The sequence below is a fragment of the Schistosoma haematobium genome, chromosome ZW, assembly GCF_000699445.3.
Source record: "Schistosoma haematobium chromosome ZW, whole genome shotgun sequence".
In the NCBI taxonomy this organism is placed as follows: Eukaryota; Metazoa; Platyhelminthes; class Trematoda; order Strigeidida; family Schistosomatidae; genus Schistosoma; species Schistosoma haematobium.
In genome coordinates this window covers 37,279,865-37,303,777 of record NC_067195.1, presented here as the reverse complement: position 1 = coordinate 37,303,777, position 23,913 = coordinate 37,279,865, and the positions used below count along the sequence as shown (strand labels likewise).

The 23,913-nt window shown below is 36.1% G+C and overlaps 1 protein-coding gene across 2 annotated transcripts in view; it reads right to left on the bottom strand.

The window, feature by feature from the left end:
• Positions 1–23,671, bottom strand: part of MS3_00003462 (uncharacterized protein) — a 29,245-nt gene extending 5,574 nt beyond the window's left edge. The window contains exons 1-8 of one of the 2 annotated variants that reach the window (XM_051211272.1): positions 23,528–23,671; positions 21,660–21,997; positions 19,480–20,016; positions 7,966–8,864; positions 6,877–7,379; positions 4,365–4,704; positions 1,968–2,157; positions 428–664 (exon numbers count right to left, since the gene is read on the bottom strand). In XM_051211272.1, coding sequence (XP_051071308.1) covers positions 428–664; positions 1,968–2,157; positions 4,365–4,704; positions 6,877–7,379; positions 7,966–8,864; positions 19,480–20,016; positions 21,660–21,986 — 3,033 coding nt within the window. In that variant the 5' untranslated portion in view covers positions 21,987–21,997; positions 23,528–23,671. Of the gene's footprint in view, positions 1–427; positions 665–1,967; positions 2,158–4,364; positions 4,705–6,876; positions 7,380–7,965; positions 8,865–19,479; positions 20,017–21,659; positions 23,401–23,527 lie in introns of those variants that run through there. The other variant, XM_051211273.1, reaches the window with a different exon arrangement.
• Between the last annotated feature and the right edge of the window lie 242 nt (positions 23,672–23,913).

Genomic DNA, 23,913 nt, shown 5'->3' with positions numbered 1-23,913 from the left:
AATAAGTTCGTAACTTAAAAGTAGTATGTGTTTAGCCAGATTATTGACACGTCATGTTGAAGGTTACCGATAAGATGTAAATTATGACGGGGAACTGCTCGTTAACTACAGAGTAGGACGAATGAACTTTACTACTGCTGTTTATTCTGATGTTTCAAATTGAGCATATCAGGAACATTAGGATGTCCTGTGGCAAAAGGCGATCACTGGTTAATCAGCTAAAGGAAATGAGTAAGCTGGGTTTTCTATACATACATAGTGTGTATAGTTTACAATGATTTGTGTGAAATATAAGAGTTGTGCTGCAATGTCAGATAAAAAGATCTTAAAAATAAAGATGAGAATAAGTAACTTGCATTAACGACTTGTGATGGATAACTTTTAACGGTGGACAAGGTTAATGAGCAATAAGTGCTGTTACACATACCTGTAAATACGCATTTGGTCCTCTTCCTGCTCTTGATACGGCTGACAGAGCAAATCGATAGTAATAACCTGGGATAAGATTTGGTAATCTCAGCACTCTGCGACCAGGAAGATAAGCGAAAGGCCCATGAAAAGCACCACGTGGATGAGTTTGGATTCTTAATTCATAATGAGTTAGTGGCAAACCACCTGTCTCATTTGGAGGTTCAACACACAATTCAATTAAAGTTGCTTCAACCTAGTTGAAATATTGAAATGCATATATAATTACATACATACGTTGAGTACATACATTAATTATATCATTTGCATATATTCCATTAGTTGTCTTTTACATACTTCATAATTCTTCCAATTGCGTTTTTATTCCAATTCCTCTCTGTTTTCCTTTCTGTTCTCTTCAGTTCGATCTTCCCAGTCTTCTGATGCAAGGCATTCCACTTCTGATTGATTTACATACTACTTATATCTGTCAACATAAGTAGAATACACCAGAATGGTACTTTACATTTCCTACTCCTTGATATTAAATGACCATCATCTCTTTTGAAAACATTTTCCAAAATAGTTATTAATAGTGATATAATCAACGAATATGCTTTGTTAAGATAATTTAATAGTTGAAATGGAATGATAAAAAGCAGTCGATCCATCGCTCCTCAGGAGACCCGATTACTGACGCAGTGAACTGACATCCAAGACAATTTCTAGCCCAAAGAATAAGTTCTTTTGAATAAAATACCACGTTAATGTTAAAGAATATTGAACAGATGAATAAACACGATTAGAAGTTAACTGATACATCAACGATTAGAAGATAAACATTTCGTAGATCACTCATGTGCCAATGAAATTTCCCATAATTTCAGAAATAATATCAGTTTTTAATAAATAACGTTCTAATCAAAAATCTTATTGAACCATATTAATTTAATAGTTTAGCACCAGTGGCGATAAATCTCGAAATTGATCGTAATAACATCTGCATCACTTTGTAAATGAGAAAATTATTTTTATGAAAAGATTCCAAGTGAAGGAATGTGAAATGAACATTTACAACACATGACATGAGTATACACTTATTGATAAACTTAACTAAGATTACCTTTTAGAAGAAGAAAACAAATGAAATACGTAGGATCTAATTTGTCTACTGATGGGTGAAACTATCTGTCTCTTAAACGAATTAATATAGTTAGTCCAAAATATGGGAAAGGAACGATAAGCACATATATTTCGAATACTCGTAAGGACATGACAAAAGCTAATTCATGAAAGAAATATCCAGTTTTACTTTTTTGAAAAGTATGACTTCGTAATTGGTCAGTCCAAGAATAGACTTAATCTAAAGGATAGACAATTACCCAAAATATGTTTGGTTGATTCATTCTTATAGATCAATATTAACACAATAATAAACTAAACTTTTTGAATGGTAACTTATGTTTTTCTCATGTGACCTGATCAAGAAAAAAATATAGTATATTTTTGAGAGCTCATTCACCGTATATCTTACGACAACTATTCATTAGTTAACTTACTCTACAAGCTCTTAAAGCTGGTCTACCAGGATGGCTAGCTAGCTGCAGTCGAACATGCCCAGTAGCATGGCCTAATCTATTGGTTGCAGTACATGAATAAGTACCAAATACTCCGACATTCCAATAACCAGCAGGAACAGTTAATTCAGTTACAGAATATTCGCCGTCTTGATAGTCCATTTTAATATAACTGAAATTAAGAATTATGAATCGCTTTTTATCTTATTACAAGGTGTTAGTTAAAATGTAGAAATTAATAAAAGTAATTCATAAATTTGCATATCTAAAGGTTGCTGTTTCTACCTCACTGGAAGGGAACAGTACACTGTATTTGAAGGAAAGTGTTCAGAGTCTCTACTGTCTCATGAAGGTGTACCACAAGGAGCTGTTCTTTCACCTCTTCTTTTCTCTTTTTCTTCTGCATGATCTGCCTTCTTCCACAGAAAACACTTTTGTGAAATATGCGGATGATCTCACTGTATGTATGCCTATCTCTTCCTCTTTACATCCCATAGAAATGAATGGGTTTTTGTCTCGTATTGATTGTTGGTCTGTTGGTAATGGTCTCATACTTAATCCGTCTAAATGTCAAGCCATTAACATTAGCATGAGACATGAACGGAATCTAAACACCATTTTGAGATCCAATAATGCTTGTGCCATTGGAGGCTCTTTGATAAACACAGTGTCGAAGGTCAATTATCTTGGTGTTACCTTTTCCTCTGATCTCTCTTGGTCTTCTCACGTTTTATTGTTATCGGAGAAGGTTTTCCGTCTGACTTACTACATAAAGAGATTGCATGCTCTTGGGATTACTCGTCATTTACTCTTACAATTTGTCAATTCTTGCATATTACCTACTATTCTTTACTGTTCTCCATTATTCTTTCCCAGGCTTTTGAGAAAAGACTTTGCTGTATTGAGGAGAGTGCTGAAGGCAGTTAGCAAGATGTGTGGTGAATCTTTCGAGGTCAAAATTAATATGTTTGTGGATAGACATCTAAAGTCATGCAAACTCCTGGCAGGTGTTATTTTATCAGATACTAACCGTGCCCTTTACTCTTATCTTTCTCCTTGTATATCTTCTGGTAGAATGAGACGTAATTACATTAAAATTCATGCACGCAAACAAAAGTATAAGAGTTCTATAATACTTTACCTAGCAAATATACTCTGTGACGAACAGGTTGTTAGAGTTAACTTAGTCAATAACCTGCATTCTTAACATATCTCTAATTTGAAAAGTCGTACATTTTTTAGGTTTTTAAGCCTTTTTTCCTTTTTTTGTCTTTGTTACTGTTTTTTTTTGCGTAAGTAACTTGTTGAAATACCCTGTACTGAGAATTCTATATTGTACCAAAATATAATATTAAATAAAGCCATTAATAATAATAATAATAATAATAATAATAATAATAATCAAATAGCTTTAGTTAAGGAAAACTTTTATAATAAGAATTAAGTCTATCTGAAATGGACAGACTGACAAAGATCATGGTAATGTTGCTGAGGTTACATGTGCTGTTACACATAGGTTTCCTTTATCAGTCAAAAACTGACCACTTGCAATTCTAAGTATCAGTAGGAAAATTCAAACAAACAATATATATCACTTAATATCTTGTTTAGTACAGAGTCAATTTTGTTTTGAATATGAGCCAAATATCTCTTAAAGTGCTTTTGCATGTGAAGGCATTGTGAACGTTTGCTTTTCCTAATACGCACCAAGTTTCTATACATCAAGATGAATTACCCCTTCTAAGTTTATAATAAAAAAATTTTATATCTCTTCAAAATAAACATTGACTGGAAATTTGCATTACTATTACTATTTCTATTACTGCCAAGTGGGCAGTGTTGAAATAAGAAATATTTCACTTAACAAAGGTGTCAAATCGATTGATAAAACTTTAAATCTTTATCGACTGAGTTGGTTAGGACATGTGTTACATGTGCCTAATCACCGCCACCTGGACAGGCGATGTCTGGTGTTGGAGCAGACTGGAAGAAAGCTAGGGGTGGATAAATAAAGGGATTTTTTGCTTAATTTTATTATATTTTTCACATAGAGTAGAAGTTTGAATCTAAGGCTACTTTTATGATAAACACTTTATTTATTTATCCAGTAATCAAACTGTTACATCGCAGTGACACAAAGCAGCAGAAAGTACCGTTGTAGACGCTAATCATCCAGTCGAAAATATCACTTGCTTTTCTTTATTGTTTTATTGACATATTTACTCTTAGGTATTTTAATTGCTCGGGATAAATTGACATTAGGTTTTTAAAATCAGTACTTGTTTTATTTCAGCCTTTAAAAACTAAAATTAAGACTTTTACAATTTCCAATGTAATGCAGAGTTGAAGTGCACAACGCTAATCTGTAAGGTTACTTACCCTTTCGGATCATTTAGTTCACCTAATGGTACACTTGGTCCACTTTGTGGTCCCACCCATTTCCATTGAGGTGTTGGTTGTCCTAGTGCTTGACAAGCTATTTTAGAAGGTAAATGAGATAGACCATAAACAACATATTTGCCAGGTTGAGAGAGTGTTTCACTTTCATCCGCATCCAATCGGTCTGATATTTCACTAATACGTCGAGGCTCTGCGGCAGGTGGAGCGAACCAAACTGTCACTCTCCCAGGCGGTTCTGATGATGTAGGAGTAGCTGCTCGCCAATGAGGTCCGGAGAGTGCTTCACATAAATAAAATGAATTATCTTCTGGTGTTAAATCTGAAAAGTATTGAAACGAAGAATCTGGTGTAATTTCTGTCGATAATTAGTAACTTAAATCTCACTGATAGCAGTTACAATACTTAATAGCCGTTGTTTAAGAAAATGAGCAAATGCTCAAACATAGTAATTCATATATTCCTATGCGTTATAAGAATCTCACTTATAGATATTAATTTTTCATTATTATGAGTGAATGGTAAATCTAACTGCTACTTAGGTTTCAGAATGTTGACTGAAGCAATCACAAGAATCACTATTTAAACACGTCAGCCATTGACCAAAAAGCATGTAAAATGCAACTAACCAGCACGTACATAATTTATTAAAACGTAAGCAACGTCAAAAGAACTGAAAGGTTTTTAAATTTTAGGTCGGTAATTAAACAAACAAACAAACCTGTTTTTATAATTCAATGAAATATTTAAATGACTTAGTTATCATCATTCATAGTTCAAATATGCACAAGTGATACTGTTTATTTTAGTTGAGTAATCCGGCCCAAATCAGTTGAAGTGTGTCAGATTTGACAGTTCATATCAAGAAAATACTTTTTTGCATCAGGTCAATAAAAAAAAATACTAAAGACACTTTAAATGAGTTAGAAAAATGTCCAAAAAGATGGGAACTACATTCGCTTTCAGAAAATATTATTAGTGTTATCACTAAAATATCCTAAATTTTTCCACTCACAAATTGACAAAGTATTTACAGACTGGTGATGATTGCCCGTTAAATCATTTTACACAAGTGAAAAAATCTTTTTGAGTTTGAGTCCCATCTATTACATATAGTTATCTTCCTTATCAGAAAGGACCACTTTATTACATAATACTGTTTTTGGGGTCACTTAGAATAAATCATATATCTCTAAATTACTCAATACTTTTAGATGATTACATCCAAAATTTATCGAAAACGAGCAATTTATTAATATCCTTACCTTCAATCTGTATGCAAACAATGAATGTTGAAAATACATTACATATTCTTACTGAAACTGAATATGTTTCTAAATTAAAATAACCAAATCGATTTCTTAATTAGTGCACAACTAAAATCGAATCTTATCAAGTTTCTTACTGGAATCACTGATTTTATGATAATCCATTCTTACCAAATACATCAACATTTAGAGTTCAGGAATTATAGTTTAGGCTCACTTGTAGTCAGTATGGGCGCACTCCTGAGGAGATCCATATTAGGACAAAACAGTAGTACAGTCCTCCCTGACTTTTAATGATACCCAAAATAAGATAGCTCTCGAGCAAATGTAATGTACAGAATTAACCTTTTTATTGACTTAGTTTCAAGGTGAGTGACTGGTTTCGTTATGGAAAATCCAAAGAAAAATATTTTGTAAAGTATTTTTCGAATCACAATTTGCAGTATTTAAAAACCAGGAATAGGCAGAGAACACTTATAACAAAACACTAAAACATTACCTACAGGTTTCATAATCATATGTGTGTTATGTTTGCTGAAGTCTTGACTGACATGTGCTTGATACTGGAACCCCAAATCCAACAATGAGTAGGAAAAAAACAGAAACTGGTGATAAGAATGTTTCGATCTCCAAAATAGACCTAACTGATACCTGAATACACTACTTTTTATATGGTTCTTTAGTCAGATTAACATTCAGATTTATATAATTTAAAATGGGTATTACTCAACATCAATTAATCAGTAACCTACAGAGTGAACACATTTACAATTTCATATAATTAAATATTTATGACCAGCAGATATAACCAACTGAATAAGTTACGTAATTACTCTTTCACAGGATGTAATAATATACCACAGGGGATTGAGAATAAATCATTTTCAAGTATTGTTCCCACTGCAATTCGTTAAATCATTGCTCACTATATCAATTTGAAGAGTAATTAAAGTGCTAATGTTACAAAACAATTCTGAAGATTAGTGGAAAATTCTTAAAATTTCATGCAGTGAAAATATCTTTTTGTCAGATAGTGAAACGCAAGCTTTATGGACAATCACTAAATGTTTTGCAGAAAATTCATCACAAATTGTCTTTAGGAATAAATAGCTAACTACAGTAATAGTTTGTTGCTGAATAACTAATAATCAAAAGCGATACAATTACATTTTCTGACAATACCCATAATCTGTTGATACATGATATTATAGTTTACGAAGGCTTACCTGTAATATCCAAACGTAAAATTGTTGCGTATGGATTTCGCGGATCTGGTTCAACTTTCAAGTGATATCGAGGATTCATACCAGGTTTGACAATTTCAATAAAATCACTGTTATTTGATTTATCGCTCATGCCATTTCCAGTCAACAAACTTGTGTACTGTGTATCAGATGGAAACCAGTCATTTAATTCGTTGTCTTTAACGAATGATTTATGATTAAACATTGGGTTGGTGTATGAAGAATGAACTGACTGAGGTTCAGCAAGATCTTCATAGGATTTAAATATAGGATTTTTATTTTCTGAATACATAGAATAAGATAAAGAAGAAATTAATTTGTTGACACCAGGACCTTTTAAAAGCCGAACCCGTAGACCCATTTCATTCGGAAGACCGCCATATGCTTCACATGTTAGCCTGCAACTTTCTCCAGGATATCCGCTGGCTTTTAAATTAGTTCCTGAGCGAACAAATCTGGGTCTGAGAACAACATCAGGAAGAATGCTGCAAAAAAATAGTACGAGTGTTGATGAAAAGCTTCAGCTAAGTAGAAACCTACATCAAGTTAGAATATTATGAAAAAGAACTTTAAAAAACACAAAAACAATGACAATAATTTCATCATGTGTAAAGTTAGAATATGTTTTCTAGGTTGTAAGCAGCAGAAGGGAATTCATATAATAAACGACTTCATATTGCTCTGATACATTCGTTGTTCTTGCCTGATTCGAGAATATCAATGGAGAAAGTATCATGAATTTTTGGATAAAACGAATGAATTAACTATTCTACTACTCTTTGATTCACTTATGTAAAAATACTCATACGAGACACGTCGACATGAAGTCGTCGTTAATTCTTGCTAAATATGACACTTAAATCTGAGTTAAAACTCTTGAACTTGAAGAAAAAGGTTTGAGGAAAAATGATTCTTACTAACATCAAACGACAACTTTCTTCTATTCCATATAATGAATTGTCCTCATAATGTCTTTGGACATGGAATAATTCAAGACCCAATTTTAGGCAAAAAGGTTTATCGCATACGTAAGTCATCTCATTTAATTAATTTTTACAGATATACACTCACCTCCCAACATCAGTAAAATTTCCAGCCCCACCATAGTAATTCAAATTCAAGAGGGCAAGACAAGTATAACGAGTGGCATCTGAAGGCATTAAGTTATTGATTGTTAGGCGTGACATTGCTATAACGGGGTCTCCCTGGTCATCTTTTCGAAGACCAGTAGACAACTGAAAACGACCTAATTCATGTGTTTGTATTCCTTTTCTGTGAATGCTTCCAGGATTTTCAGGTGCTTTGTTTGTAACTTCATTTGATATATTTACCATGTTAATTACAGCAGGAAAAAGATGATCGAAGTCAGCGATAAGAATTCCCAGTTCTCGTTGTACATCTTCCAAAGGTAAGTGCTGTAATGCTGACTTGATCCGTTGATCGAATGTAATAGCCTGAGAACTGTTTGTTGTTGAGGATCCCATACCACCTCTATACCAGAGTAGTTGGGGACTCGGTCTCCCACGAGCTTGGCATTCTAATATGAGTCTTCCACCTTCCTGAACTATCTTTCTTGCATTTGTCATAATAGGTTTTTCTTTCTCTTTATCACTACCACGCCATAAAGGCAAGACAGTTTGCAAATAACTGGATGAACCTGGAATTGTATCTAATCTCTGTTCATCCTGACGCTTGTTAACAAAGTGTTTATATGGATCCACCAACTGTGATTCATCTGAATCAGTTGTAGAGAATACTTCCATGGGGCTTCCCGGGAGTAAACGTGGACGTGAATAAACTATGCCACGAATGGCTTGGATTTGTATCAAGAAAGGTGAAGTTACAACTCCACTTTCGTATAAGCGTGAACCGTATTCTGAATTTTGTGGTGACCATGTTGGATTAACAGTTTCTGCCTTGCATAAAAATATTCCTGAATGACGTGTATCCACTCTCGAAATATCTAGTATCTTTAATTTGAAAACATAGAGAAAAAAAAAGCAATTAATATCGGTTTATACGTAATGAATATATGCTAAGTTGATTTTAAATACATAACTTAATTTACAAATATGAAATTAAAATCTGCACGGAATGATGTAGAAATAAAATGGTGGTTACATGAATGATCATAAACTATTAATTTATGGTAAATCTTGGCTCCAAACATATTATACTTCATTGAACTGCAAAAGTAGCGACTTTCGAGCTCATTTATTCACTAAAATTCTGCGTGCATTGTATTTCACAAGTCCTGTTTGTCATCTCTCTTCCTCTTTGTAAATCGTGTCACATTTCTATAAATCATCGAAGATATTCTAGAGCCCTTTACTTACGATCACATTTAACGTGTCCTATGATTATCTCCCCTAACTTCTTATGAATGGCCTAAGCAACCAAGAGGTTTGATTAGTTATTCGATCTGTTGTGTTTTTAATGTGAAGAGCCCTCACCTAGTTACGTTTTTTCCTATGGCTGTTCATTATCCCTTGTTGAATTATTTGGATTACGTATAATCCTCTGTGCTAGGCGAGTTTCCTGACAAAAAGCGTCCTAAGTGAAGGTTATTACTTCATTATTCTGATTCCATCTATACTTGTGGCATCACATCTTTTTCTAAACGCGTTTAACACATTTGAGAAGTTCTGTTCTTGATGTGTTTAGATTTATTTCGAATTCATTTCAATTTGCCGTATCGAATTTCTCAATTTTCGGGTATATGACTTTCTCTCGGGCTGGATATTACTAAACGTATTTTACGACAAAACATTGTGACTACAATAGAAAATCTACTCACTAAAAGTTATCCACCTTCCATACACTTCTGTTTAGTGTAATTTTGTTATAAAGTTGTTGGAATTAGGTTAGTCAAACTCATGAATTCTGGGGCAATACAGAATTAAAGCCTTTACTAAATAATTGACGCATTTAGAAATGTGTTGGTTTATATGAAATAAAGATCCGATTTACATTAACACATAACAGTGAAGACAGAGTAAATCGGATTGATTATAATATATTTTATATCATATAGTCTACTGAAATCTTGATCAATCCGGAGTAATATTTGAGTAACAAAAATACCTAACAATCCTGTAGAACTTGAAAATCAACAAATGGAATTGGCAATGGCACTCCATGTGATGTTTAACAACAATCGAACCGATGTTAAAAATATCCACATGATCCTAAAAGTATTTTTGGACTAAAAGCAAATAAATATAGCTGAGGCACTTCACATATTCCTCATTCCTACAGTTTTCGATATAAGTGAGGGGCTGACTAACTGACCAGCCAGAAACTTTTTTTTGAACAGTCATATTCAACGCAGTTGGGAACATACAACTAAGACACTAATTAAATGACTCATTCACACTATAAATATAACACTTTCCACACCTACTCACATAAACAACTCCGCCTGTAGCTCTTCTAGAGTTACGGCCGGTCCCAAGCCCGGGTAAATGAGGAGGGTTTGGCATGGGGTTAGCGACCCCATCCCGTAGAAAAATAACTCGCTAAAAAACGCTAATCAGAAAAAATAATTCAAACCATTTAAACTCTGCCCTGGGAGTTAGAAGGTTTTCATTTAGAAGAATTATGACGCCTCATGGTGAAAGCCGAGTTCCTTCAGAAGCCACGAGGCCGATGCCCCTTCTAGCAACCAGAGCAACAATTTTTATAGCTACGTGGAACGTCCGAACAATGTGCGAAACTAGTAAAATAGCAACGGAAATGAGGAGACACAACTTGGCAGTACTGGGAATCAGCGAAACACATTGGGCACAAGCTGGACAACAAAGTCTAAATACGGGAGAGATGGTGCTATACTCCGGCAACGAAGAGGAAAATGCTCCACACACTCAGGGAGTCGCTCTAATGCTGTCCAAAGTAGCACGAGATGCACTTGTAGGATGGGAATCTCACGGATCCAGAATCATCAAAGCATCATTCAAAACAAAGAAGGAGGGGATCACAATGAATATTATCTAATGTTATGCACCCACCAATGATAGCAACGACGACATTAAAGATCAGTTCTACGAGCGGCTACAGTCAATCATTGAGAAATGCCCAAGGAACGACCTAACTATTCTGATGGGAGATCTAAATGCCAAAGTCGGAATAGACAACACTGGATATGAAGATAGTATGGGACGACACGGACTGTGAGAGAGAAACGAAAATGGGGAAAGATTTGCAAATCTATGTGCATTCAACAAATTGGTCATAGGAGGCACAATATTTCCACACAAACGTATACACAAAGCTACATGGATCTCACCGGACCACACTACAGAGAACCAGATAGATCACATTTGTATCAATAGAAAATTCCGAAGGACAATGGAAGATGTGAGAACCAGTAGAGGAACTGATAAAGCTTCAGATCACCACCTAGTTGTAGCTAATTTAAAACTGAAGCTAAAAAAGCACTGGACAACTGGACAAACAGCACTATAAAGTTCAATACAGCCTTCCTGTGAGATACTGACAAACTCGACGAATTCAAGATAGCTCTCAACAACAGGTTCCAAGCCTTACAGGATCTACTGAAAGAACAAATTAATATGAAGGACAACTGGAAAGGTATCAAGGAAGCATTAGCTTTAACGTGTTAGGAGTTTCTGGGCCGAAAGAAGCATCATCATAAGGAATGGATCTCTATGGAAACCCTGCACAAAATTCAGGAAGACAGCAATTAACAACAGCCGAACAAAAACAGAGAAAGTCAGGGCACAAGATGAATACACCGAAGCAAACAAGCAAGTGAAGAAGAGCATTAGCGCCGACAAGAAGAAATACATGGAAGACCTAGCAGTGACAGCGTAAAAAGCTGCAAGAGAAGAATATATGAAACAACTATACGACGCTGTGGAGAAACTAGCATGAAGATGTAATAAACCAGAGAGGACGGTCAAGGACAAAGAAGGTAGGCCAATCACTGAAATTCAAGAACAGAGGAACAGATGGTTAGAGTATTTTGAAGAACTCTTGAATAGACCAGCTCCATTTAATCTCTCGAACTTTGAAACAGCACACACAGACCTTCTTATAGATGTCACTCCACCAACAACCGAAGAAATCAGGATAGCCATCGGGCAAATTAAGAGCGGGAAAGCATCAGGACCTGACAACATACCAGCTGAAGCACTGAAATCAGACATCGAAGTAACTACATACATGCTTTACCTTCCATTCAAAAAGGTTTGGGAGGAGGAACAAGTGCTGACGAACTGGAAAGAAGGACACTTCATCAAGATTCCAAAGAAAGGAGATCTGAGCAAATGTGAAAACTACAGAGGCATTACACTACTGTCAATACCAGGGAAAGTCTTCAACAGAGTGTTGCTGAACCGGATGAAAGACTTCTTCGACACTATGGAGTTCCTGAGAAGATTGTCAACATTATCCGGAACTCATACGACGGACTACAGTGCAAAGTGGTGCATGGAAGACAGCTGATAGATGCATTCCAAGAAAGGAGCGGAGTCCGACAATGCTCCCTTCCTCTCCTGGTGGTCGACTGGATTATGAAGACATCGACTTCTGAAGGAAAACACGGCATACAATGGACAGCTCAGAACCAATTAGACGATTTGGACTTCTCAGATGACCTAGCCCTCTTATCGCATATACACGAACAAATGCAGATAAAGACAGACAATGTAGCAGCAATCTCTGTATCAGTAGGCCTCAACATACACAAGGGGAGAACCAAGGTCCTCAAATTTAAAACGGAGAACACCAATCCAGTCACTCTTGATGGCGAAACTCTTGAAGATTTGGAGTCCTTCACATACCTGGGAAGCATCATCGATGAACAAGGAGGTTCAGATGCAGACGTAAATGGGAGGATTGGCAAAGCAAGGGTCGCATTCCTACAATTGAAGAAGATATGGAACTCAAAACAACTTTCTACTAATATCAAAGTCAGAATCTTCAATACCGACGTCAAGGCAGTTCTACTGTACGGAGCTGAAACTTGGAGAACTACAACAACTACCATCAAGAAGGTACAGGTATTTATAAATGGTTGTCTAGGCAAGATACTCAACATCCATTGGCCGGATACCATCAACAACAGCCTTCTGTGGGAGAAAACAAACCAGCTTCCAGCTGAAGAAAAAATTAGAAGATTATGGAAACGGATAGGACATACATTACGCAAGTCATCAAACTGCATCACAAGTGCTAACTTGGGATCCTGAAGGGAAGCAAAAAAGAGGAAGGCCAAAGAACACATTACGTCGGGAAATAGAAGCAGATATGAAAAGGATGAATAACAACTGGAAGGAGCTGGAAAGGATTGCCCAGGAAAGGGTTGGATGGAGAATGCTGGTGAGCGGCCTATGCTCCTTCACGAGGAGTAACAGGCGTAAGGAAACTTGTAAAAGTAGTAAGTAAACTCACATAAACATGAACACAAAAATATGTACAATACAGGATCACCTAAATGTGACATTTGTGTAGTCAGACTTTTATGTACTAAATGTTCTGATCCGCTTTATTCCCTGAACAATTTGAAAAAAATTATTTATTCTTTGAAGAAGCAACTTACATCTAACATTAAATTTTGTGCTCACTAGGATATTGCAAATATATTATTTTTATTAATCAATAAAATTTATAGGTGAAGTGATTTTTATCTACTTGACACTTTTCGGTCAGATCAGGATTTCAATGCCCGAATACTAAAAATATTCGTTCCCAAATGACTTTTCCGGTTAGTAAACGAGTAGAAAAGTCAACGGTAAGATTTTTCAGTCAAAATGATGAGATAAACAGTTACGGATGTGCCCGATTAAAAGCTTTCAGTGATCAAACCTGTTCATAGGAATTTCGCTAATTTATCTTTTCACGCAAATATACAGGGATACTGTCTCTACATAAAATCACTCTTCAAAAATTTAAAGTTTATTTACTTCGTTACATACTAAACGCAAGTACTAGTAAATTTTCTTTAAGTTCACATGTGCTAGTGACTGAAATATGCTTTACAGAAGTTAAAGTGACTACAAAGGTTTAAAATTCAAACTTAGTCACGAGGTTTTATTGTATACACAAAGATTACCGATAGCAAACGCATCTTCGAGCATTATTTTGGTTGGGTATGGAAAGGATGAAGCAAATCAATCGATTTCATAATACCTCATCAACTTTGACCACGTAAATGCGTCAAAAGTTTCTTAGAAAATATCCACAAGGTTAAGAAAGTAGGCTCAAAACGAATATAAATTAAAAGCTGGTTTAGGCTAGAGGCTTCACTAAGTATTTAAATGAAGACCAGGCTTTGTATTCAAAAGTGACATCTTGAATTCTTCATTTTACCATGCCCCTAGAGTCTCATATAACTTTACTATTGTTACCTGCTCCCTTCTTCTTCATCATATTTGTATTCGTCAAGTGGGAAGTTGATTGTCATACTTCTCATCTATAAATTATACTAGTTTACTCCTTAAACTACAGTTCAACGTATTTGATGGTAGATATTAGCTAACATAAACTACAGTGTAGAATCACTCTAAATAACATTTATATACATGTTCATCCTTGCATAACTAGCTTGTATTAGTACTAACTACAGATTTTTTATTCCACATTCACTGCTTCATACACTCTGTTTTTGAGGAATGTCCGAATAGTCTCTCATTCTCATAATCGAAGTTTATCAGGCGGAACTGAAAGTTTGAGTACGTTTCCAACCAATTATGAATTTGTTTCCATGTTTTAGTTAACAGCACACGATCACAATTTTAGGTAGAACATTGAGAAAACATTTCCGATTGCATCACAAATACTAAAATCTATGTTCAGAATTACTTTAAAGACACTCTGAATTAACCATAAGACTTGGAGGTGACAAAATTAGATAGGAACGTCTTTGGTTCCCTTTCCCAGGTAAGAAAGTATAGATACTACACAACCTCAGGATTACAAGAGAAGTTGAAAAAATTGGCAGATTGATCTTTAGATAAAAGTTTGGTTCATGTTATGATTGGTCCTTACAACCAATAGTCGTATTAACACAGAGTGGCTTTGCCCCCAAATGCTCTGGTACGGCCGAGAGTGGGGAGAGTCCGCTCTCCCTCTCGAAATACTCTCACACGGCCACGCGTATACAGCCTCTGCCAGGGAAGTCCTACTCATTGCCTTCTCGTGGCGGGGGTGTTGTTTACGAAAATGAGAAGACGAAAAGTGAATGTCCGGCGCTTTAACCGGATCCCAAACCAATGGTGCACATGGGCTCCAGGATCCTAGAGGAACAAATGGAGTATGAACCAATCGTTGGCCACCGGCTACCATGGGACTGCATCTCCTTACGATGCTCCATTGCCATGTGGGTTAGACCTTTAGGTCAAAGGCTCGGGGTGTGGCCCCCTAAGATAACCACCTGCTTCGGTCTGAGCACCCGGGCAGTATCACAGCCCACACGCAAATGATGAACTCTCTATATCTATGGAAACTGCTTTTCTCGCTTCGAATAACAATCAAATGATTCAAATGGTTATTATTATTATTATTATTATCATCATTATTATCATTATTATTATTATTATTATTTACCACATTAGTCACCCTCTTTTACACTTATACAGCGGCTCGTCTTTGGTGGAAATTCGACTCTATCTAAACGTTCTCGAGTCACTGTCAGGTTGAAAATTGTATGTTACCACTGAATATGAGTACTGAAGCGGTTTTTCTGAAACCACGTGCACCATTCAAACAGGCTGCCTTCAACGTTCGCACACTTATGCAGATCAGACAACAGATAGAGCTGGCTATGTTTTTGGAAAGTCTTAATATCGATGTCTGCTGTCTATCCGAGACCCGTATTCAAGACTCCGGTGAAGTACTACAAATTCGCTCTACATCTGTCGCTTCGAAAAGCTTGTTTCACGTGCGCTTATCCGGGGACCCTGTGGCATCTTCGTCTGGTCTTGCTGGCGTTGGTGTCGCACTAAGCGCTAGAGCTGAGGCAGCACTAGTCGATTGGATCACCACTAACAGTCGGTTATGTGCTGTTAGATTAGAAAGTTCCATCAAAGTGAGGAGAAATCGGCGTGAGAAACGATGTCCTTTCGATATCTCCGCCTATGTCCCGACAGATTGCAGCCCGGATGCAATCAAGGATGAATCCTACCACCAGTTATCTGTTCTTCTACAGAAAGTGCGTTCGACAGATATTGTAGTATTAGCCGGAGAATTCAATGCTCAGGTCGGGCGTCTAGGCACAGAAGAGAGTCGTTTAGGTGGCCGATGGGGACTTGTTGGTCGCAGGTCAGATAACGGGGACCGTCTACTGCAACTGTGCACAGACCACAACCTGTTTCTGGCTAGCACTAACTTTCGGCACAGTCATCACCGATGTGCCACCTGGCGTCCTCCCTCTGCATCCCAAGCCTGGACTCAGATTGATCACATCGCGATCAGCTACCGCTGGCGTGGTTGTGTACAAGACTGCCGCTCCTTTTCGAGTACCTATCTGGACTCTGATCATGCTTTGGTGTGCGCCAATCTTAACTTACTTTTCAGTGGACAAAGAAGTGACCGCCATCAACGGATTGATATTAGCAAGCTGGTTGCAACTTCTGTTGCAAGTAAGTATCGAACCGAGCTAGCTTCTAGGCTAGCTACCATTCCACCGAAAAGTATGGATGAGCATTGGTTGCAATTGCATGACGCCATGAAAATGGCGAGTAAAGTCAGTAGTGGGTTCACGAAACGTCCCGCTTACAAGCACTGGGTTTCTTCAGGTTCCTTACAACTCATTGAAGCCCGTCGGTCTACTCCGGCTGACCGTGAGTTTGACCACAAACGAAGGATGTTACGTAAGGAAATTGGGCAAAGCTTGCGTAAGGACCGAGAAGCCTGGTGGTCGAAGCGTGCTAATGAGCTGGAAGCAGCAGCTGCATCTGGTAACTACCGGAAGAAAGGTAATCTTCGCATTCACTTCCGCAAGTTTGAATGCGAAGATTACCTTTCTTAACGATTGCGTTAAAATGCACAAATATTCTCAAACTACCGGAAGCTCTTCCAACTCATCCGAGCCACTGGCAGCAAGAAGTCTGGTGTGAGCGAAACAATCTGCGAGGATGATGGGATGCCAATCACTAACATCCATCGACGTCTTGTTATATTTGAAAAGATATTTCAAGATTGTTTCAAATGTATTGCTTATTGTAGTTTTATAAATTTTGTCAAGGGGTCGAAAAGCCGACATATGTTTCAACTGATGTTTATTATTTTTCAGTTGAAGCTTGAATGTATACTTAACAAGATTCTATGTAGATAGATTGATATCATTATGAGTTCTAACACTACAATGTATAATTATATCTAATGTAATATACATGGTCTTCAAAAAAGAGTAAATTCTAAACTTCTGAAATAGATACATAGAGCTTATCAAAAAGGAGACAACATCATTAGAAACTAGTATAGAATATTTGTTTGTAGTTTGTATCACGAAGTAACTTCAGCTAAACAACCACTGAAAACCAGGTAGCACTCTTATGACTATGTGCTTACCAGCGACTAACTTCAAGAAGTATTCTTGAAACTTTAATGATAAACCGTGACCAGTAGAATATAATCATGTCAGGAGTGAAACAAATATCAGCCCTAGAAATCGATGATATCACATCAACAACTGACTAAAGTTGGACACATGAATGACCAGGATAAAGTTTAAGCACTCGCCTCGATACGTCCTGCTTTTAATCCTTTATTGAAAACACTGTTAATGAGTCACACAAGACGATGAAACAGCTACTCAATGCTCTATGGTTTCCGATGGTTTTCTTACTGAAGTCACCTCATATAAATTAAGTAGAATGATGAAGGTTTGTAGCTTAAATAGATGCTTTTGGTGGTTGTGTATTCTCCAAACTAAACATGTTGAAATAGAACCAATTTATCAGTCCATACAGAAAAAGTCTATCAGTCACATAATCAGAAGGGACGTTAAAAGTAATGAAAATACAAACAAAAACAACATAACCTATTATGACAACCAACCAGAAACAAGACCAGAATGAATCTATTCAACTCCTGTGGAATAACCGAAAAGATAGCTTCTAAACTAAGTAAGCACTTATGATGTTGAGGAGAACATCAATGAAAGACTGACAATTAAACCATCTAGCTCAGGCAACACAACACCAAAATATGCTAAGTGAGATATTGAACGAATAAAACTTGATAGTCGTTCAGGATAGTTTAAATTGGAAGGAGATCAGTTCCACTATGGATTAACATTATCTGGAAGGACATATATGGAGTGAGGGAGTACTATGTACCAAAAATAGTGGATGTCTGTCTGCCCACATTACGATTAATGGAATTTAGAAAGCATGTTTAGTATTGTAATGAAGGAAGACAATCGATAGGGGGCCAAGCTTAGTAAACGCTACTCAAAGGTTTGTTTGTAAGTAGTGTGTAGCGGAACGTGGCATCGAAACTTGAAGCAATCGTTGGACGGAGTGAAGAGTTTTGGTGCATTGAAAGCACGGCGTCAGCATAACACGCGCAGAATAGACGAGAAGACGGTTCAGATTGCAGAACACATCGGAAGATGCAAATGGAAGATTGAAAGCTGTGTATATGTATTATGTAAATAGTTTGTAGTATCATTACTTCAGTTCATTGTTGGAGATCTTATAGTACTGGAAAGACAACTCTGCGAGGGGAATGTTGTTCACCACCTCAATATTTCAATTAGAACAAAATAGCTACTTGGTCTTTCTTGTTTTCAAAATGTTATCCATCTCATGTTAGTCTGTGTTGAAAACAACGTTCGTATATGATACTGAACGTACAACTTGACAACTGAGTGTAGTAAGTTGACAGGTCAATCTTATTGCATTTGAAAAATTGTGTATAATTCAGGAATTTCATCAGTAAATATTATCTCCCGAATCTTAAACTAGCTATCATTCGTACATGGAAATTTTTACCCGTTATGGTCAACCTCAGTATTAGTGGTAAACAACATGCCCTAAAACTACGAATATATTATTGTCGTGATTCACAGTGGAATCGTAATATCTAGAAAATATAGAAATTCATATTGTTTTTTTATAATTGGCTTAACTAGATTCTTTAATCCGAAACTGCAGTTCCGGACACAAAGTACAAAGATCGAAACATTACTATGTTTAGGGATGAATTATGAAAGGAAGGGAAATATTTATCAAACATACCACGTACTACTTGTTGACAGTAAGTAATATGATTTGAGTAATGAAACATGTTAGTTGTCAAGGTTCGCATTTATAAAACTGGATTTCTCGTACCACTAACCCCGAATTCACCGTCTTCTTCAATCTTGTTTTGTGCCTTCATTTAATACAAAAAGACGAAACGACTCCTGAGTCATGCACAACAAAGAATGTGTACTCATGAACCTTGTTGCTGGAACTAGATTTAATGTAATTTGGAAATTGACTACATGAGTCAGTCAAGTTTATGAAAGACCGATAAGGAGGGACAGTGATAAGAAACAAACAATACAAAAAATCAGCGCATTACAAAAAGTGCAAGAATATACAGGTACGCGTAAAAAGTATAACTAGCATTTACTTGTCCATTCTGAGAAATTTGTATACCCAATTCTTCAGGATCAAGGGCAACGGGGCGGTTTAGTTGCTCGGTAAACAGTTGGTTTGACCCTGATGCAAAATTTCTTTCATGTGAGGATGGTGGGAAAATATCAGGATTTTCAATTTCAGTAAGAGGGTTCTCAAGGCTAGTGTTATTGACTTTAAACAAATTCTTTTGTCCTATTTGTTTCATTACGATGGACGGCGTAATCAGTTGACGACCCTGAAAAAACCACGTAAGTTGAACACTATCGAGATTAAGTTGTGAGTTAACTCGGCATTTTATTTCTCCTCTTCGTCCTTCTTCAAGAGCGACAGACACTGCAACACCAGCCACAACTGCTGAACCAGAATCCTCTACATTAGATGGGGGTAATGGAATGAAGTCTGCCAAAAGCCTAGGTCTGACATCTATAAAGACACTAGCTGGAAGGGCTGTAGAACTAGGGTGTGTGTTTCGACATGTATACTGGCCACTATCTTTGGCTTGGAATTTCTGAATAACCATCATAGTTATCTGAATAAAAAAAGAAAAGTCATTTCAAATGGTAGAACACCGAGTAATCGAAACATGATTGTTTATATTATAAGGGAATCTCACATGCATATCATCATGATCCACGTAATAAAAGACTACTTCACTGCAGTAAAATTAAACTAACAAAACAAACCTATCAAATAATTTGAGTTATTGAAATAAATGTATAAAATTTCGCAATGTTTGTGAAAAACTACTGAATGGTTTCGGAGACAACATTGACATAGAATTGCCAAAAGTGGTGAAAGCGAAAAAAGGACTATTTATAGGGTTGACTAAATATAGTGCAAATATGCAAACAAGCTACAAAAAGAGAAAGCTGATAAGTTTATAGGGAGAGATTTTTCGACGAGGAAAATTCATGTTATAAAAAATACAGTTCTAAATAAATAAATAAGCTGAGTGATAAAATAAAGACTTAAACCACGAAATAAAATGTCAACAATAGCGTTCTTGTGAATAATAAAATCAAACATCATGGTGATTATCGCTTCATAAAAGAGAAAGGAGTTTCAGTTTGCCTTTATTTCAAGGTTAGTTAATGAATTCGAGTGGTTGACATTCTTGCTACCAACTCAGTCGGAAGTGTGGACATTAAATCTTCTCTACGCTTTCCAGACTAATGTACTTTAGCACCTAAAATGAAGCTTCAAAGACAATTTCACGCTCAAAAGGATTAAAAAGTTCCCATTTTGGTTGTTTCAACTAGGTAAGTTTATCAAATAAAGAACTTCGGTGACTCAGCAATTTTTCTTCATCGTGGCTTTTGATGTAGAATCACATTTTAAGTAGTTTTTTCGCCCTGCAACTCGTGTTAAGTTGTGATGAAGTGTGATGAGTGCTTTAAGACTAGAGAATTCCATCAAGTCTTATCACAGCTGTAATGATAATACTCTATGGGTGAGTATTTTCCAAGTATCCTGTTACTTAAACACACGAATTTGTTGATATTACCACACTTCATGATATTAGGTATGGCGAAATAAATTGGAAAAATATCCACTGAGATGTTGTCCAGGGTAAGTACTTGGATGTACTACTGGCTCAAAAGTTCTGTATCAAATAGTTTCCTTACAAGAAGATCCTTCTGAAAATCAACGCTATATCCTGGAGCTGTTTGTAATCATTAGCAGAAACTTATCTGCGCTGGTGACGAGAAATTATCTAAAACTGAACAGTTGTGTTACATTCAGGGAGAACTAACTCATAAAATTAAATTTTATTAAGCTCTGTGAGTTATAATCACTAGCTATCTTACTTTAGAAGCATTTCTAATGACGGCAATAATAATATACATTTAAACCAACGTGTTTTGGGTGTATACTAGAAAACGGTGTATTATTCATGAGCAATAAAGCACAGATCCAGCCAACATAATTATCAGGTTTTTAATCCTCCATCATCGTCTCTTATCAGATTGGGTTACGAAGTTAAAAGTTCTAGTGATCGCTAACTTCTGGAAATCAGTTGTAATGTTTTCATACGACCGGTTTAACCTGTAACTTACATTGTCAGAGCAACCTCTTTGGCTAATCGGCGTGCTAATTAGGTGAAAATGTTATACATTACATCTCAAAGTATATAAAAACAGATAGTTTGTCACAAAATAATGGAAAACATACCAAGTGATCTTTTGAGTGAAAATCAGGCACAGAATATGCAGTGTGTTGATTATCAGATATTGGGTTAGAAAAATAGTTTACTAATTCTTTTCCATCCGGGCTATTCCATACAAGTTGCTCATGATCATGACCATTACTTTTACCTGGTACACAACATATTAGTGTTACCCGACCTCCTTCTGTAACTAGGCGTCTTTGTTCCCCACCGATAATGGAAACTTTGTCACGACTACTGCAAATATTTTTTGTTCTAAGGTAAAAAGATGTTTCCAATCTTTGGCATAAACACACAATGATTATTAGTGGAAGCAGTGTGTAGTGTTCCATATTTTTGCCAGCTGAAATTAAAAACAATCAGAAGAATGGAGAATATTTGTCGTTTAACAAAATAAATATACTGATGTGATTTACCTCAGTGATAAACATTATAAAATACCTAAAATACTTAAAAATAAACTGAATAATCTGTTCGTCTGACAATTTGCGAAATTGTTTTAAGAAACATATAGACTTATCTTAAGCACGAAGGTTAGAAAATACTAGTCATAATTTCATACAGCAAAGTGGACAACAGTGCTTTGACAAGCCGACTGAGGATTTGAGTTGAGAGCAACAGACATACAATATACTGGTTTGCTTTTCTTTTTAACGCAACAGAACAGATAATTTGTCACCTAATATTCTGAAACCTAATTACTTACAGACATACTTGAAATAGTGTATCAGAATAATGCTGCCCATCTGTTTACTTGGATTGAGCCGCAGAATCAATTTTAAAAATTAAAAAATGTAGTTGCCCAACAATTGGCTACATAAAACCCAAACTCATTTAGACCAGTTTGAACAAATTCCACTTTATTTCCGGTATAGGCACCTGTTACATGTTTTAGATATTTCAGTATCTAGTATTCGAGCCACGATTTTTCCAAAGGTGTCCTCCATTTTGTAAAATCAATGGCAGCAGCTATAATTACAAGTCGTGTATGCATGTCAGTAGAAGAAGCCGGAAAGATTTATCGGTGTATACAATGGATGGCTATGAAATTGAAAGGAAACCTTAAACATTCGACATTCCTAGGTTCTCAGTGAATATATCTGTGTTTCAAATTTTCACACCATTCTAGGTCTCTGAAATAATACGTCTGATAGTAAATGATGTTAAAATTGTGTGGAATACTACTAGCCATAAAAACAGTCTACAGTGACAGGTAAACAGTCAAACAGATATTAAAAGTATACAATAAAAAGTATTTACGTCTCATAAATTCCGATTCTGAATGCTTTTGAAGATTAACAGACTATCATCTGCGTATCCGGAAATAAACACAAAATGATATAACGATAAAAAATTATTGCAATGTTATTACCGATAACTAATGCAAATTATTTAGCTTTACATTAAGCTATTAATATAAGATTTACAAGGAAGTAAACACGTTGCAACTTTATTTTAGCTCACTATTCAGTCGAGTATTGCTAGGTTATCTGAACGGTTTTGTTAGTTGGATGCCTTACTGTTTAGTGAATTTGCGTTTTATGTTTCACACAATGGCTTTAATGCATTATTTACATGGAAATAATAATCGTCCTAATATAGTACTACAATTTTTGTTATTAAACGGTGAATAATGTACACATGTCATTGAGGTTTAGCAAATATGGATGGAAGTGAAACAGTCAAGACTGCTCTATGGAAAACGAAAAAATAATAAACACAAAAAAGCAAGTCAAACTATCGGACTTTTATGAGTGCATTCATAGAAAATATTGGCCCAGCTAAACAAGTTCTCATTTACTTTGATAATGTGAAGCTTCGTTTGATTTGGAGTCTTTATTCGTGAGCATTCACTCATTTGTATGAAACTTACACAGAAAATTTTATAACACTGAATATATAATATACCAAGTAATTGTAGTTGACTCCATCATTATCGAATGGTTATGGTTGTACTGAAACATGTATACTGCTTAGCTTCATGTATCTCCTGTCTACCTATCACGTTATTACGGGCTGCATCTGGGACATACATATTTCAGACATCATGTGAACGGACAAGCTCAGCTAGTGAATATTGAACTGCAGTCAAGAGGAGCTGTTAATGCCTAGCCAGTGAGTAGTGGGTAGGCTAATCCTGATGGAAAGGGATAGTCTAAGAATCGTAGGTGACTAAAGTATATACGACAGGTCTACATAAGTTCAGAAAACAAGAAAATTGTAGTGGTTGGCCCTATGTCGAGCCCACATAGGTTATTC